We start from the raw sequence: 19,475 nt of genomic DNA, 5'->3' as shown, positions 1-19,475 counted from the left end.
TGTGTGTGTGTGTGTGTGTGTGTGTGTGTGTGTGTGTGTGTGTGTGTGTGTGTGTGTGTGTGTGTGTGTGTGTGTGTGTGTGTGTGTGTGTGTGTGTGTGTGTGTGTGTGTGTGTGTGTGTGTGTGTGTGTGTGTGTGTGTGTGTGTGTGTGTGTGTGTGTGTGTGTGTGTGTGTGTGTGTGTGTGTGTGTGTGTGTGTGTGTGTGTGTGTGTGTGTGTGTGTGTGTGTGTGTGTGTGTGTGTGTGTGTGTGTGTGTGTGTGTGTGTGTGTGTGTGTGTGTGTGTGTGTGTGTGTGTGTGTGTGTGTGTGTGTGTTTTTTATCGTTAGGTTAGGTTTTATACGTATCTGCTTTATTGATATATCGTGTTATTTCCGTTATTTTAATTTTTGTCTTTTTCGTGAATAGTGAATAGAAGTAAAAAAAAGAATGTGAGAAACACATTACTACTGCTATTATTATTATTACTACTATTTTCTCTCTCTCGTTTCCATTATTGCCTGCTCTTCAGGAATATTTTGAATGCCAAATATTTCTATAATGCAAAACAAAATAGGCCTAATAGTATGAGATCTCTTTTCATGGTGAGGTTATGACTGCACATGAACTAGAGACAGTAGATGTATTGCTTACCGGCGTGAAAATATATATTACCGGTATCAAAACAGTAATGATTATATCACAGTCTACTATATACAGTCGCGAAGCTCAATATGTAGTAAAAATGCAAACATGGATAGTTGCCCACCACTAGGATCGCTACTATCACCTCATCATCGCAGATCTCTCTCCTAGCAGCCGACAAAATATGTTACACTTTCGTTGTGTTCTTTTGGAAAAATTAACACCTTCCTTCCATTATTGAAATATTAAATGCATAAAGTCAATTATTAGTTCAATGAAGTATATTAAATTCCACCATAAACTCGAAGGTACCTGCAAGAAATAGGTTAATATTATTTTTGTTTGTGCAAAACGAACTGAAATTTACTATAATCGCTTCACTCATTCAAGATTATAGCGAAATTAACTATGAAACCAATAAATATTAATTTGCATTTCCTTTTACAACAATAATAATGGAAATATGAATTAATGGATTAACTTATGTGTACCGGTACTTGTAGTGTAGGCTTACGTAGTTAAAGTGGGATGAGGTTAAGCAATAATAATCACACCAGAATTGGAAATAAAACGTGATTAATAAATTTTATTGTAACAGACTTCTTCTACGTCTCTAGTAAAGTAACAAATAAAAATAACAAAATTAACAGCTATAATTAAAAACATATCCTTTGAAAAAAAGTAGGCCTAAGCAATAATAATACTACCAGAATTGAAAATAAAACGTGATCAATAAATTTCATTAAAACGAACTTAATTTTTCTACGTCTCTAGTAAAATATTATTTCAATTATTGTATTTAAGCCAGTAACATTTTCATTACAACCAATAACGAACATTTCACAAGCATCAATGTAAAATACGCAACGAGCTAGCACTCGATGGAAATACGATTCAGTCCAAAGTCGACCGTGGACAGTCTATTGTTTCTAGTTGCTAACCGCTTGGAGCGCTTTATCACGAGATTTGCAAAAAATCACCTCAAGCTTCGTGACTGTATATAGTAGAGTGTGATTATATCGACATCAAGATAAATCTTATCTCAAAATACAGGTAGTCAACAAAAATCAAAATCATTTTAAACCCAATATAATTATGGAATCTGCTTAGAAGGCAGGCACGTGTGGTCTCTCAATGCTAATTTAAAATAATTATGCCTACATTAGATTGAAGTTAGTTTAATATTATTTAAGTTAAAAAATTCGTTTCAGTAATAAAAATTAGGTTATATAGGCATATCTACCTACATATCACTTCATCGAATTGAGGTTATAAATATACGAATGTTACTACAGAAATACCTGAACTATAATATTATATATATTAATGTATGGTACATATCTGTAGCATAGAATTTTAATGCAGTCAATAACTGTATTATTGGAGGCACTGGCAAATGTCTATTATTCGTTTTTGTCAACGAGTCATCGAAAATATAAGCAGTCTCAATAAGTTTCTTTATCAAATCGGAACCGTTTTTTTTTTTTTTAATTCTATATCATTATAAAATTCCACGGGATTGTCTTTAGGCCTATCTCTAATTTGTACATTGTCCACTAATTGTGCCATCTCTTCCACACGTTCTAATAATTCGACAACTTCCAAGACGTCCGCCATTTTTATACAAAGTGCCACTTTCGGCTCAAAGTGTGGTTGGAAGTCCACTTTCATCCAAAGTGATCCTTTGCACCAAAGTATCGACTGTGCAACGGAAAAGTGATACTTTGCGTCTTCCAAAGGACACTTTAATCGAAAGTGTCGACTATGAATTCCAGCCTAAGACAAGTATCACATTTACACGAGTTTTTCTAATTATAATAACTGCAATAATTGCTAATTTAGATAAAACAACAGTGACATCAAATTTGTATGCGCAAATATCATGAAGATAATCGTGTATTGTCATAAAAAATGTTTAAGATCTTTCTCTGAAAATGCAGAAGATTAGTAGTACCCAACCAATATAGAGAAGTTCTTGACAACTTGTTAAAATAGTGTATCATAATTATTTCGAAAACAGTCGTCTTCTCTCTTTAAAGCCATTTTGTGTCAGACTCTCACCCCAAAGGGAAACAGTTATATAGTAGAGAACCGAACCACTCCTCCCCCCCTCCTCCTCCAATGAATTATTTTGAGAGTGCACTTTTAATTTGTTAAGTATAATGATCATTTTGACGCAAGTGTGTGAAAATGATGGAACGCTTATGAATTTTTATGAAGATAGATCTGTCAGATGGTAGTTGCATATGTTTCCACACGAATCTGCGTAAATAGCAGTTTTATTAGTTATAGTGTAGAATGCATAATGAGAAAGTGTGTCATTTACACAGTACCATTAATTTTGTGTGGGAAAAGAACAAACAGGAGATTCCAATATATCTATTGATTCAGCAGATAATCTAGTTATCTAGTCTTGTGTTGCAGTTGATGCTACAATGTATTTTAAAGAATCTTCATGTCCTTAAAGCAGTGCTGCAGTTTTCACTCAGAAGTCAGTTCTAAATACTTTTAAACAGTTGTGAATAATAACTGTTGTAATGCTCTTTCATGTATGCATTAAAAATCATTGCTTCTTGATTTTATGGAGACAATTTTTAGGACAAAATATTGTTCACTCTCTGATTTGTGTATTGACTTGAAATAAATCATAGTCAAATGAAACATCGACACACGACCATGTCAAAAGAAAGCATCGTTGACCATAATCTATTTAAAAATGTATTGTTTCAGTGTTAATACTCCTGAATGTTAGTATCTTCTTGTTGCATTATGTATACAAGAGTTGAAGTGTAAATTTTAAGAAAATAAATTCAGATGCTCAAGTCTGAGTTTATATTATGAAAGCACAATTGAAATGAGCACATATCATTCGTGGAATTATATTTTCAGGTTATTTTGTGCTGACAAGAAGGAGCAATCAGGTAAATCAGGCAATATTCCAGCTGGTACAACAGTCGATGTGGGCATCACTCATCCAACAGAGTTTGACTTCTATTTGTGTAGTCATCAAGGTATTCAGGTAAGTAAGTGTAATGAAATACAGTTGCAGCAAAAGCTGGTCATTACAGATGTTACACAATTTCTGAACTTAAACACTGATATTCCTAATTCTCAACTTTGAAATTTATCTTGATTTTCGTATACCTGTCATTAATAAGTAAAACAATGTAGTTTTTATTAGGATATATGTGATTTTAATTTTATAAAATTTTGTACATATTACCACAGTCTACTATATACAGTCACGAAGCTCAATACTTACTAAATATGCAAACATAGACAGTTGAAATACGCATCCATAGATAGTTGCTAACCACCAGGATCGCTACTATCGCCTCATCACAGACTCTTTCCTCAGCAGACGGTAAAATGTATTGTACTTTCGATATCGTATTCTTTTGAAAAAATTAACACCTTCCTTCCACTATTGAAATATGAAATACATAAGATTCATATATTATTTTCATAAAGTATATATTATATTTTATAAACTCACCTTCCTGGATCTTTCGGAAGAAGGATAACTCTGACCTCTTTTTCTTACAATATTTATAGAACCACAAACGTCTCCTTGTCCCATATTATTATTCAAATTACTGTATTTTAGCCATTTACAATTATTACAACCGATAACGAACATTTCACAGTTTACACAACTTTTCACAACAAAGCGAAATACGGCACAGTCAATGCCTTTTCGATCTAGACCAGGCTGTAATCAGGTTTTCTATTTCAGTGTATGGAGCTAAGTGAAATATTATATTATAACTTTATTGCGTATCATTGCTAAGCTTTATTTAGTGTAATGTGTCCATAAGTTCCATTTGCTTCTTGTTGCATAATATGTTGCAGAAATTATTACAAAACTGTGTTATTTTTATGTGAAGAGAATCTTACGTGTTAACATAATCTGTTCGCATCAACATTTTAAGTTTAGAATGGAAGCTATTTTGAGGTTCAATAAAAACGAATTTATATTGTAATTTTAATTTAGCACATCTACCTTCCTTAATTGTAGATAAAAAATTTACCATACCACTCCTATGAAATTAGTGTACGTACGATTGTGTTATTTCGTCTCTTAGGTAGTAGATAAATACAATAATTCATTACTCAATTGTAGTATTAAAATACAGACAAATAGATTGTGACGGGTGTCATACATGACATTATGTTTAATTATAATGTACAATTCCGAATATGTTTAATTATAATGTACAATTCCGAATATAGGAATATAAGTTAGACATAACTTATAATTTCCATATGACATAACATACATATGTAGTGGCAGGGTATTGGAGACCACTAAAATTAGACAGAAAGGGGCAGCTGGTACAGTAAACATAACCTGTAATTTCAACATATCTAAATATTCGTGCGGTGCAACTGAAAATTATTGAATCGTGCATAAATGAATGTACAAGAATTTCGCAATATTTAATCGAAATAAAGGCCGGTATTACACATACGAACAACGTAATTGAGGAGCGTTTTTGCAATATTTAATCGAAATAAAGGCCGGTATTACACATACGAACAACGTAATTGAGGAGCGTTTTTGCAAAAGTCGATAGATGCAGAAATCAAGATTTTACAGAAATTACACTAAGTGACAGGATCTATCGAGTTTTGAAAAAAACCTGGAAGGTTTGCTAGTCTTTACATACGGTATGAATCAAGTTTTGGTAAATCTTATTTCATAGATTGATTCCGGATGTATAAAATATACGATATCCATATGTAACTCACTTTCGAAAAATTCTGCATCTATCGACTTTTGCAAAAACGCTCCTCAATTTTCACACCAAAAATAATATTACACTTTAACTCGCAAGGAATTATGTGTGAAGTGTCTCCTAATCATTGTTTTAAATTTTATTAATGCAATTACACTACATTTTAGAGAAATATATGTTACTCTTTATGCATTCCAATTAATTTATATGGTTGAAATGCCGCCCTTCGTGATCGGGTTAAGCGAGTCACAACAGAAGTGACACAGTCTATTGTTCCTAGTACTCACAGTGCTCCAAGCGGCTAGCAACTATCGCGAAAAATGCAACTCGGCAAAAAATTATCCCAAGCTTCGTGACTGTATATAGTAGACTGTGATATTACTTTAACTTATTTTCGATAAGTGTTTGGCATCTTTAAGTTCAACAAAGTGTGAACTATTTGGAAGTAGTTATAGCAATGGAAAACAATACATGCATAAGATGAGAGGCAGATTTAGCAGAGGTTCAGTAGGCCACAGCCTAGAGCAGCAATGGTCGTGATTATGGTAATGGTGGAATGACAGTGATGTTGGTTATAAGATTTGGGGATGATAATGATGGTGGGATGGGTAGCAGTGTAAATGATATTAATCATGGTAAAGATAGAGAGTTTTATATTTGTTACAGTGTATTTATTTTTGCAACATGAAAATTTGCTTTAATCATTAATATGCTATTTATCTTGCAAATTGATTGTGTATGACGAAACGATGGGGACAAACTCTGTGTGACTATTGGATGGGACAACACAAGCATTTTGAGGTAGGGAACATTGTACACTGGAGCCTTGTATAGGTGTAAAGCTGCTGCTCCTGAAACACTTGCACATAACAAGCCATCCACAGGCCTTGTGCAAACTAATTAATTAATTAAACAGGAGATAATAAAAAACAATTAAATAGGAAGATGTTTTTATTCCAGCTGAACAAAATAACTAAAATAAAATGTGATACAGTCACTACAGGTACTCAGAATTTTTGCTGTCAGTATTGGTTTCAGTTTCATGTCTAACAAAGTAGTGCCATCAAGTACCATAAGTAAACTTCTGTTTCACAATCTTTGTTTGTAATGTTGAACTTTACAAAGGAAATCAAATCTTTACAAATTAAATTTTGCGCACTTTACAAGTATTTTGTTTCACAGTGAAGGGTAATTTTACAAACGTGTAAACTTTACTTGTAAAGTTAGCACATTTTCTACAATAACTCTGAGACGTGTAAAGTTTGATATTGCAACAAATTGTGAATAAATACAATAAAGATATATTAAATTAATTTTTGAGTAACTGGGTAATATTAAGAATTAAACTAAAGCAGTTTTGATGTTAAATAGTTCTAATGACTCAGATGAAGATATTGAATTTAGGCCTAATCAAACAAAGACGTATACGTAAAATTTTCTGGCCAAGAATTAATAACACGTTTGTATTATTGTATGAATTTAATTAAAGGTTTCGAATGAGTCCTGCGCTATACTTAAGAATACCGCGTAATTATATAAGAGTTAAATTCGTGGCAGGCTTTTGATCACCAAATGTTATTTACTGTAGCACAGGATTTTTATGCTGCTGGGTTCACTAATGTTTGTGAGGCTATGGATGCAACATTAATAAATATACTGATGGATTAACACAAAAAATGAACCTGATTTTATGGTTAGACATTGTAATTATTTTATCAATTGCATATTTGTATGTGGACCGATCTGTTATTTACTTATTTGACTGAATTTGGCGCTAACTTTGGTCATTTAAGTAACAGACCAACCAATCAACGTATTGGTATACTCGACCAATCACATCACACGAAATTCCATTGTCGCCAATATATAAAAGTCTAAATACTTTTAATTTTTTTTAACAACACTTTATATTTTCTGTTGGTGAAATATGAATCAACAAGCTGAGAATAATCTATTTTAGTACAAAATATAAACATATGTATCAATAGTGATAAAAATACAGCGACTTTAACTCTGCTCCTTAATGATTTTTGTAAACTGTCGTTCGTCAAACTTTACAAATTAATAAGATAGCATTGTGAAACACAGTTTACAAGCATTTGTAATCTTTTACTTGTTATTTGTAAATTGTTAATTTGTAATTTGTTAGCATTGTGAAACAGGCCTCAGGATGTATTAACTTCCAGGATTCTTCTTATTTCTTGATGTAAATATTGTACACAAGAAGATTCAGTTATCCCCAAACAATGTCGCAACTGTGGTCTGATGGTAGAGGTGATGATAGAACTGATCCTCCCTCTCAACCCAAATACCTACTAGATGTTGTTGTGGACACCATTGTATTAGTGGCTGCCCTGTCATGGAACCACACCACATGACAAAGGAAAAAGTGGAACAGAAGTAGCAGCTTCACAGCCATTTGATATCTTTTTCAGCACGTATACATTCCTCTTCTCAAAATGCTTAAGTTGTCATATAGCTACATGAAATATGCATACATCAGTTTTGAAAGTAAAGAAAGTAACTTACGTGTAATGCTCGAAAAGACTTGAAAATCTACTCATAGTGGTTTGTATTCAGTGTCAATACCAAATCCGAAATGTGTTGTGAATAATTATTATACTACAACTTTTTTAACTTCATCCTTTCATTTAGAGTGTGGTATAATAAACACTGATTTTTTATATTTGAGACCAGACAACAGGATGAGAGCAAGTGATTCATGTTAACTGTCAGTACACTTTTATTAGCAAAGAGTCTTTAGGAAAGAAGTTATAACAAAAGACGCAGGATTAAAATAATACATATCACAAATATGCACCAGGTAGAGCATATTTTCAAGAAAATTATTCCGTAAAATCTTTCAGGGTACAAGTCGTCCCAGTCATTATCATGTTCTTTGGGATGACAACCATTTTGATTCGGATGAACTTCAATGCCTCACCTATCAACTCTGTCATACCTATGTGAGGTGTACACGATCTGTATCCATACCTGCCCCTGCGTATTATGCACACTTAGTTGCATTTAGGGCACGCTATCATCTCGTGGAGAAGGAGCATGACAGGTATGTCATAGTAATAGAACTTTTAATGACTTTGATATTTTTGTTTGTGGTATATTAGTTAATCCTTTTCCTTTTATGTTAATAAACAGTCTTCTAATGAACTTTACAATATTGAGGTTCATTTATAGCAAAGAGATAAATTGTTTCCTAATTGATAACACAAATGGGGAAAAGAAGGAATTATGAAAGAATGACTTTTAGGCAGTTAATCTAAAAATGTATGTCTGCAATAAGCTAAATGAGAAAGTACTGTTGAATTTTCTGTATATAATTTAGTATAAAACAGATTAGAGTAACATTAGAAACAGATTAAATCACCCCTTAACACTTACAGCTCGATTCAGCGTTAATGGCCCCTGTCCTTGGTTGTTTGGCTAGTGAGCGAGCTGTGTGTTGCGTCATAAGAAAGAAATTTAATCACATATGTGCATAGGAGGGGAAGAGGAAGAATGAAAATATCTATGCTTGAAGCTGAGGGACACTCGTGTCAAGAAAATATGTCATCATGACATTGTTTAGTCAACAGACGTAGTGGTTAGTAACGGAATGTGTGGAAGAATATTGTATTTCAAGACAGAGTGTACCGCGACATGATAAGATGGAAGTGTTAGGTGTTATGACTGCACGGCCTGACCTGTGTGACCTAACCTGCCAGTAGTAATGAGTAACTCACTCTTAGTCTACCGACTTATTTTTTGCAGGGGCCAAAATCCCTGAATCAAGCTGTAAGTTTCAGTAGGCATATTGTGATACCGTTTTCACATCCTTAATTCTTAATCTGTTTTGGAAATTTACTCACTTGCCCTTTTGTTGCTATTCTTCTAACAAATTGAATGTTTCGAAGCTGAATGAATCATATTCATAGATTACATGCTAAGTGTTTTATTATGTCCAACAAAGTCTGTTCTTGGGATTTCCATGACAGTTACATTTTGTATTTTATAGTAGAATTCAGTAACTGAATTGGGGTAGAAAATGTGTCATGTTCTGATGATTCTAAGATTCAAATATCTGCTGAAGATTAGGCATATTAACAGCTGCTGTTACCAGCCATAATCAAGACACTTGACAAATGTGAGATGTTTAACAATTTTTAAAGAGCTTGTTTTCTTTTAATTGACATTATATTCAGTGTTTGTAGCAAAAACTGTAGACAATTTTGATTGTTAGTTGGCGATTCTGGGTGTTAGTTGGCATTTCTGGGGTACAGTAATGTCCCCTTATCTGCGGAATCTGTGTCCTCAGTTTCATTTAATCTTGAGCAATAATTTTTTAACATAGTTTAGCGTCTAGTGTCTTAATCAGAAGAGTTTCATAGGAAATCTAGAATGCAGTCGCATCCTGTATTCTTAATATCAATCACCAACCATGTGCTTAGATGGCATTTCCTCCATTATTTAGTCTACTTTTCACTGTCCTGACAGTGCTGGAGTAGCAACCTAGCAACGAGAGTCCCCTTCCAAAGTTCTCACAGAATGATGGTGTGAACAAGAACAACATGCATATTGTGCATGCGTCATGTTATTTATTAGTAGTGTTGCCATTCGTTGCTAAATCTGGCGGTTTTTTACTTTTTTGGTGAGAATTTCTTTTCACTCTTCTTCTGCTTGAACAGTGATTCGGTGATTATTTTTAGTAACAAAAATAAAACTTTCTTTATTGATAATAAGGAATATAGTGACTTACTGAACTATTGTTTTGTGACTTTCCATACATTTCAATTGGCAACACTGCTGTTAGGCTACTTTCATATTCATAGGTGACTCTTGTGAAAGTGGTATCACTGTGCTTTTGCAGTGCAAGGAAAACATTGTGGAATTTCCATTTAGTCTAAAAGTAGCCTAAGCTTCACTAGGAATGATATGTGCTTAGCCTTAGCTTCAAATGATTTTTTAGCTCTCACTAGTAGGTCTGTTCTTTTCCACTTATTCACAATGCTGTTACAAAATTAATAATGGCATCAAACGTAGAAGTAATGATTCTGGCAGTTCAAATACTGACAGAAAACGTAAAGTACTTTCTACCAGTGAAAAAGTGCGAATTATCGACCTAATAAAACAAGAAAGAAAGTCGTATGAAATATTTCAGTATTATTCACGTCTCCTAATGTTTTATTGTTGGTAATTTGTTAGTTAAACTTTATCGTTGGTATGTAAGTTAATGAAAAAAGACTTATTTATAGGATTCATTATTATCTATGTCAGGTTTCAGAATGTAATCTTCGCAGATGTGGGAGGAATTACTGTACTGTATTTACTGAGCTATAGGACCCCCTTTTTTCCCTTTATTTTTACTTTCGAAATTGGGGGAGGGTCCTATAGGCGGAAACTTCGTAAAATCAATTTGTTTGGGAAACTGAGGGTTAAAAAAATAAGCTATTTTATTTTGATGCTACATAATATGACATATTTAATTAAAATAAACAAAGTTTAAATTTATGTAATCAATTCACTGCTGTCATAGTTCGTCTGCAAGCATCCCACGCAGCAATAACTTCCGTGAAGATGCTATCGAAATGTGGTGAATAGCATTGCCAGTAGACCAAAGAACATGCAGATTGAATGTAAAATGGCAACTTGTAACACGAAAATCCTTGTTTTTAATACTGGTGGTAATAATGTTCATGCTTCACAAAAATATTTGCGAAAGGCAAAAAATTATATGGTACCTGTTGTTGTTGTTTTCTAATGCCAGGCGTTTGACAATAAAGTCATTTGACCTCTTGCACTCCAATATTTTTCAAAGATATTATCATGACCAGCCACTGAAGCACAGATTTTGAGGTGTTCCGAATCCATTTCTTGGTTTGAGTTGCACAATGGACAGTTAGTGGACTGATATATTCCAATTCTATGCAGGTGTTTGGCCAAACAATCATGGCCTGTTGCCAATCTAAATGCAGCTACAGACGATTTTCGTGGTAATGGTACCTATTGTTGTTGGAATCATACACTATCCTCATTGATGGCTTCACTGCTGTCATCGTTGCTACAGTCTGGGTCTTCATTTTCTTTGCATTCTTTCCATAGAAGTTCATCTTCAGAGTCATCTAATGCACATGATATTCCAGTTTTTTTAGAACGCTTTCCAACAATTTCAGGAGTGATCAGTCCCCAAGCATGCACAATCCACTTGCAAATACTTTGTACTGATGGCCGCTTGATTTTTACAGCTTTTGTTGTCTCGTGCACATTGTCCACCATCCAGTTAGTGTAAAAACTTCTCATATGGTCCTTAAAAGGCTTGTTTACGAAGATGTCCAATAGTTGCAAAACGGATGTAAAAACTCCTGGGTAATCACTGGATATGTTTTAGTTAGTGCAGTTTGTTTCTTTACACTGTCGGTTAAGTGGCCACAAAAGCTGTCCAGTACAAGCATAGATTGTTTATTAAGGAGAGCTCCTGGATGCTGTTCCCATACTGTTCTTAGCCAGTCTTTCGCCAGATCCACCACCATCCACCCTTTACCATGTACACGAATGTGAATACCCTTCGGGAAATCTGCTTTAGGCAGAGTTTTTCATTTGAAAATAGCATATAGCGAGAGTTTCCTGCTGTCTGCAGTTACACATAGCATAACGGTACACCATAGCTTCTCAGCACCCAAGATTTTCACTAAAACACTTGATCCACCTGCTGTGTTTATCGTTGTGCTTGTTGGCATGTCAAAGTAAACTGGCATTTGGTCAGCATTGCTAATTTACGATAGAAGAAAGTTATGTTCTTCTTGGAATCTTATCATGAAATGATGAAATTCTGTCATTTATTTGTGCAATCAGCTGGAAGCCATTGTCATAGTGAAGTTCTCCTCAAACTCAAATTGTTTCGACACATAAATCGTGCTGCCCAGCCTTGGCTCATCTTAAATTCTGAACTTGAGATCACTTGGTTTCTCGCAATTTCACGTGCTTTGAATTCTAGCATTTCATGCGTCACAGCATATTGTTTCTTGTTTCAACAATCCACTCTAATACTTTTTTTATCGACTTCTTCGACTTTCCTTTTCGGATTCCACGAAAAGATTTACAGTCTTTTTTCACCAACATTAGTTGATCCTTCTGATTATGCCAATACCAAATCATTTTAGGTTGTACGTCGAATTCACGAGATGTCGCTCTTACGCCATTTTTCATTGCAAACTCGACAGCACTTAATTTATAGGGGCCGTAAAATTCATCCTGCTTTTAAGTTTTCACAATACACATCTAAGATAAGATAAAGACTGGATGCGTGAAGAAAGGCGAGCAAGTGGGTGGGAGGGGGAAACAAGTTTGGAACCAGGAAAGCATAGGTTTTACTGTTATCGCCGCACCATTCGCTTGTCACAGAAGCCAAAGACAGGCAATGTTGCCAGATTTAGGTTGACTGTGGTAAGGAAATCGTCAATTTTCAAGAATTTTGTGTTTTGACTCTCAAAAATTAAGGGGTAGTAATTAAGGCAGTGGGGTCCTATAGCTGAGTAAATACAGTATTTATAAATCATGGGAATATATATTTCACCAGAAAGGAGTAACAGCTACTAATGCTAGATAATGACAAATTTACAACATAATGTCTGAGATCAAATTGGAACAAGAACTAGTAATGCCATAACTAATAGACCATCTACTTCTGCACAGCAATTCTTGACATTTAGAATTTTATGCGACAGATTCATTTAACATTGTTTTTCCTAACATTTGTTGGATTGCAAGTGTTTGGTATTTGTTGCGCTGTCATCTTTTTATTTGAAATTATGTCTGTAATTTTCAATTTAATGTGCCAATGCCTATCCATAGGGCTTTAAATTATAGTCTCTCTTTTACTTGATTCTTGTTTGATATTTTCATTTTTAATGTAATTTTCACTGTTTTATGTCAAAGACAACAACAACAACAACGCACTTAACTTCCATGAGTGGTTATTATATATGTTGCCATTAAAACCCGAAATCCGTCAAAATGAATTTCAACTAGTGAAAACTAGTTAAAACAAATGTAAATCGATAGAAAGCGAGTTTTCGTAAGATCCAGAATCAAAGTCAGGTTAGGTTTGGATTGTTCGGACTTTTGTTTGGTAAAAGCCTAAACAAACCAAAAACCTAAATAAACCAAACCTAACCTGTCATTGATTCTAGATCTCACGAAAACTCACTTTCTATTTATCTACATCTTTTAAATTAGTTTTTACTAGCTGAAACTGGTTTTGACAGATTTTGGGTTTTAACGGTACTGTAACATATATTTTAACCTCCAAGCATGGTTATTATGCAGACAATTCTTAGTATAAATGCCCATCACTTTAATTAGAGTAGGCGTACATTTTTGCTTATACAGAGTGTTCAAAGAGTCTCCACACTCAAAGTTTGTGAATTTTTTGCTTATACAGTGAAACCTGTTCAAGACGGAAGTGACAGGGTCCTAATTTTTTTCTGTTGTGGTCAGGTTTCCATGTTATACAGGTATGAAGTTAAAATGGAATATTTTATCATTTGTATAATGGAAAAACAAAATGGCATGCTGCAGATTGCAAGAAGTACAAAATATTCTCCTTAACATTACTCACATTAGATCAGCTTTCTATTGTTTAATACTTTGGTGAATTATCTTGATATAAATCAGGCCTGCCAAGTTTCAAATCTAGGAAAAGCTGATATCGGTATCTACAGAAACTCGCAAAGGATAAAAAAGGCTGACATTGATAATAATAATAATAAATTATGGTTTATTTAACGACATTCGCAACTGTCGAAGTTATATCAGCATTGCCGGTGTGCCAGAATTTTGTCCCACAAGAGTTCTTTTACATACCACTAAGTCTACTGACATGAGTCTGTCGCATTTAAGCACACTATGCTACCCAAGTCGACTGGCTGACATTGAAGTTAATTGCTATTTAAAATAGTGACTTCAAAGAAGAAGTCAGTTTACTTGTGAGATTTACTTTTATTGTAGTTGTCAGTGACACACTTAATTTCTGTAAGAATTTCTCATCAAATTCCTGTTCATAACATTTCCCCTCAATTCATCTTGCAACATATAAGAGAAGAGAGTGTTCTGTTCATTTTCGTGCTGGGCTGAATGCTCTTTCCTCTGTTGCATTGCTGTGGGACAAAGTTAAAACTATTTGCACAACCCTGCACAGTTTTTTTTTTTTTTTACACACCATTGTAGTCAGTTTCATTGTACAGATTGTTCCAACCTACCTCACAATCAACAGATTCTCTGTAAGTTGTCTTTGTTTACATTTGAATTGCATAAATTCATCATACAAATTATTTATGTCACCATTGGTGAACTTCGTTATATTTTTGAACCTACTAGAAAATATTTAACTTAATTGAAGCTGCTTTCACTGTTTTTAACATTCAAAAAAGCACTATTGGAAACAACTTTATTTGTAAGAGGCAGTTCAACTGTAAATATTTTACTGATGTACAAAAGAATGCTTTAACTCCCTCAAAAAATGTTTCAACATGATTTTTTGTCTACTCTCCCGTTATCAAATAGCTTGTCTAGTAGCTGACAAACCAATAAACAAATTTGTATTGTCAAGTTGGTTTGTCCTGTCAAAATCAATCTTACTGGGGTCTTGAACATTGAATGCCTCAAGTTGTACAAGTCTACCAATTAATTTGCATAGCAATTCTGACATCAAATCTTTTATTGAAAATAGGCGTAGAGATTCTCTTTGCAGTGTCAAATTGAAAGTATTGAATACAGGCAATATACCCTGAAAGAACAATAAATATATCTCTGTCATAGGATCCTCAAACAAATGTTTGTCTCATGCATATAGCAGCAGAGTCATCAATAGACAATAAATATGATTTGAGAGCTGGATACAATGCAGTTGTTCTATTAATGGCCAATGCTCCATGTCCTTTTCTAACAGCATTATGGCAGATGTGACAAGGGCGTGTGTGTGTGTGTGTGTGTGTGTGTGTGCGTGCTTACAAATGGCTTTTAAGGAACCCGAAGATTCATTGCCGCCCTCACATAAGCCCGCCAGCGGTCCCTATCCTGTGCAAGATTAATCCAGTCTCTATCATCATACCCCACCTCCCTCAAATCCATTTTAATATTATCCTCCCATCTACGTCTCGGCCTCCCTAAAGGTCTTTTTCCCTCCGGTCTCCCAACTAACACTATATGCATTTCTGGATTCGCCCATACGTGCTACATGCCCTGCCCATCTCAAACATCTGGATTTAATGTTCCTAATTATGTCTGGTGAACAATACAATGCGTGCAGTTCTGTGTTGTGTAACTTTCTCCATTCTCCTGTAACTTCATCCGGCTTAGCCCCAAATATTTTCCTAAGCACCTTATTCTCAAACACCCTTAACCTATGTTCCTCTCTCAGAGTGACAGTCCAAGTTTCACAACCATACAGAAGAACCAGTAATATAACTGCTTTATAAATTCTAACTTTCAGATTTTTGGACAGCAGACTGGATGATAAGAGTTTCTCAACCGAATAATAACACGCATTTCCCATATTTATTCTGCGTTTAATTTCCTCCTGAGTGTCATTTATATTTGTTACTGTTGCTCCAAGATATTTGAATTTTTCCACCTCTTCGAAGGATAAATCTCCAATTTTTATATTTCCATTTCGTACAATATTCTGATCACAAGACATAATCATATACTTAGTCTTTTCGGGATTTACTTCCAAACCGATCGCTTTACTTGCTTCAAGTAAAATTTCCGTGTTTTCCCTAATCGTTTGTGGATTTTCTCCTAACATATTCACGTCATCCGCATAGACAAGAAGCTGATGTAACCTGTTCAATTCCAAACCCTGCCTGTTATCCTGAACTTTCCTAATGGCATATTCTAGAGCGAAGTTAAAAAGTAAAGGTGATAGTGCATCTCCCTGCTTTAGCCCGCAGTGAATTGGAAAAGCATCAGATAGAAACTGACCTATACGGACTCTGCTGTATGTTTCACTGAGACACATTTTAATTAATCAAACTAGTTTCTTGGGAATACCAAATTCAATAAGAATATCATATAATACTTCCCTCTTAACCGAGTTATATGCCTTTTTGAAATCTACGAATAACTGATGTACTGTACCCTTATACTCCCATGTTTTCTCCATTATCTGTCGAATACAAAAAATCTGATCAATAGTCGATCTATTATGCCGAAAACCGCACTGATGATCCCCAATAATTTCATCTACGTACGGAGTTAATCTTCTCAAAAGAATATTGGACATAATTTTGTACGACGTCAACAAAAGTGATATTCCTCGAAAGTTACCACAGTTGGTTTTGTCCCTCTTTTTAAAAATAGGTACAATTATGGACTCCTTCCATTGTTCTGGTACAATTTCCTTTTCCCAAATAGCAAGTACAAGTTTATAAATTTCGCTATATAATGCACTTCCACCCTCTTGTATTAATTCTGCTGGAATTTGATCGATACCTGGAGACTTGTACTTTTTCAGATTTTCTATCGCAATTTCGACTTCTGAAAGCGTGGGTTCGGGTATAAATGACTCAGCAGTTTGTATTTCAATTTCGTCCCGATCATTTCTATTTGGCCTATGTACATTTAGGAGTTGCGCAAAATAGTTTTTCCATCTGTTTAGGATTGATGGAGAGTCTGCAAGCAAGTCACCATTCTCATCCTTGACCATGTTTACCCTTGGCTGATATCCGTTCTTAAATTCCTTTATACCCTTATATAAATCTCGAATGTTTTTATTCTTACTATTTGTTTCTACCTCATTCAGTTTTTCCTTCAAGTAACCTCTCTTTTTATTCCTAAGTGTACGACTTGCTTCCCGTCTTTCATTGAAATAATTATCTCTCTTCTCCTCAACTGGATCCTGTAAGAATTTCAATTTTGCCTGTTTCCTTCTTTCTACTACCATGCAACAATCTTCATCAAACCACGGTTTCTTTTTCTTAGTTTCATAATAATATATATATATATATATATAAAGAGCTTCATTTTATGCACATATTCTGATCTTGATACTGCTGTGTTTTTCAGTATTTACAGCTGTGTTGTCTGCACTCAATCCAACACAATTGGTCCAATTAATTCCATGTTTAATTAAAGTATCATTCATGGAATTAAATGTGTTTTCGGAATTAGACTTTGCAATTGCACACATATCTAAAAATCTCGATATCACTTTCCCTTGATTTATGTCATACGTCATTGTTAATGAATTCATTTTCAACAATTCTTGATCGTTACTTGCATCAATAGTAAGAGAAAATGGAAGTTCAATCATCATTCTTACAACCTGTGCAATTGATACATATGCCAAACAATCGTTTGCAACTCATTTTTGTACGTATACTGAATATTCTATTGCAATTTTGCTATCAGAAAACATTCTTCTAAACAAAGTTCCTGCACAACAATATGAACTAGCAATAGGAAAATTATGTTCCACAATATGTGAAGCATACAGAAGTTCAGCATTTGTAATTTATTTCTTTCAATAGCTGTTGCACTCCGAGTAAATAAAGACAACATGTTTATGTTTATATGTATTCACGTGAGCACTCAATGCGGCTTTTCCTCTGCTGCTAATGTTCACATCCCATACGCATTACAATGTACATTTTGCATAGTTTGTTCCTCTTCCTGATTTTACTGTCTACAGAAACTGTTGCCCATGATCAAAATTAAAATGAACTTGACGTGGCAAGACTTCAACTTTTGGCCTCTTTTCTGGTGTGCATTCCATATCACTATCACTCTCAAACATGATCCCAATACAGAATCTGTAAAAGTATTAAAAAAGCAAAATGTAAAATTCTCGTTATATTATTCTACATCAATATAAACCATTAGTTTTGATACACATCTTAAAAATCTTTAAAATTTAATTGCTGCCAAATTCTCTCTTATATTACATTAAAAATGGCGTCAGGAACAAAATGACAATCGCAAAGCACATATCAGATTTCATTTTGTAGTGCATTCTAATGATGATTACGTGCACCATTTCAACCAGTCCCAACTGAACATTTGGAGACAGTAGTGTCCTCTGTTATTCAAAACAAAGACTTGTTGTCAAAACTTTGGGAAGGAAGGTAGTGCGTTAATCTAAAAAAAGATTGACATATGTCTTATTTGAATTTCTAAAAAAAAAACTGACACAGGTGTATGGTGCGCTGACATGCTGACAGGCATAAAAAAACGTAAAAGCTGACATTGGCAGGCCTGATAAATGTATTTTCTGCACAAATGTTTTTGCAATTCACTTATTAAACTTTACTAATCACACTAAATTTAATATCTAACATTGTACTATAATCCTGTCAGTTTCATCTGCTTGGTGTTGCTTAAGATTTTTGTTTGCGGCAAATATAGGTCTCTTATGTCCTTAAAATTGTTGGAACGTCTGTTTCCTGCTCCTTTTCATTGTTATCATCATCAGTTTTGCTTTGTTGGTCGTCATTTATGACAATGTGTGTAGCAGAATCATAGATGTCATATCTAGAAATGTCACCATCACCATTGATGTACTCTGCAGCATCCATGTGAAACTTCCTTTTCGAACATAGAACTGATATGACTTCTATATCGTTTTCTGATTCATCCAAGTCTTCATCCTATTTAGAATGAGAAAGGAAATTTTCCTCTTTGAAACAGTTGGTGATTGTTTCCTACTTTATTTTCTGTGTGGTCATATGAATCTAGTTCACAGGATCTAGACAAAAATGCATTTCGCAATTTCATTGACATTGCTTGCATTTTCCGTCTTTGCAATTACTACTTGGTAGAACTAGTCTTGTGTAATGGCTTTTAAAAGTGTAGATCACACCTTGATCCAGTGGCTGGGTGACACTGATGGTGTTAGGTGGAAACTAAGCCAGTGTTATATTGGATAAATTAATGTGTTGATGACATGTAGCATTGTTGAGTAATAGCTTCTCATGGCGATGTTCTGCAACACTTTGTCCAATGTTGCTGCTGTTATTTATGCAATACAGTTAAAAAATTTCCTGCTTTAGTGTATGTAGTCTACAAGAGTTGCCTTTATAGACTCTTTCTTTTAAATATCCCCACAGAAAGTTAGCTGAAGAAT

General features: G+C 34.3%; 2 protein-coding genes across 5 annotated transcripts in view; both read left to right on the top strand.

Moving 5' to 3' along the window:
• Positions 1-19,475, top strand: part of Rpn13 (regulatory particle non-ATPase 13) — a 625,061-nt gene that overhangs the window by 259,895 nt on the left and 345,691 nt on the right. The gene's annotated exons all lie outside the window — the stretch shown is intronic.
• AGO1 (protein argonaute-2) overlaps positions 1-19,475 on the top strand; it is a 235,727-nt gene that overhangs the window by 195,959 nt on the left and 20,293 nt on the right. For all 4 annotated transcript variants that reach the window (XM_069848071.1, XM_069848073.1, XM_069848074.1 and 1 more), the window contains 2 exons: positions 3,513-3,642; positions 8,230-8,429. In XM_069848071.1, coding sequence (XP_069704172.1) covers positions 3,513-3,642; positions 8,230-8,429 — 330 coding nt within the window. The remainder of the gene's footprint in view (positions 1-3,512; positions 3,643-8,229; positions 8,430-19,475) is intronic.

This window comes from Periplaneta americana, chromosome 15, assembly GCF_040183065.1.
Source record: "Periplaneta americana isolate PAMFEO1 chromosome 15, P.americana_PAMFEO1_priV1, whole genome shotgun sequence".
NCBI classification, from domain to species: domain Eukaryota; kingdom Metazoa; phylum Arthropoda; class Insecta; order Blattodea; family Blattidae; genus Periplaneta; species Periplaneta americana.
Note: the sequence above shows the minus strand (reverse complement) of the source record. Positions and strands in the feature narration are given on the sequence as shown.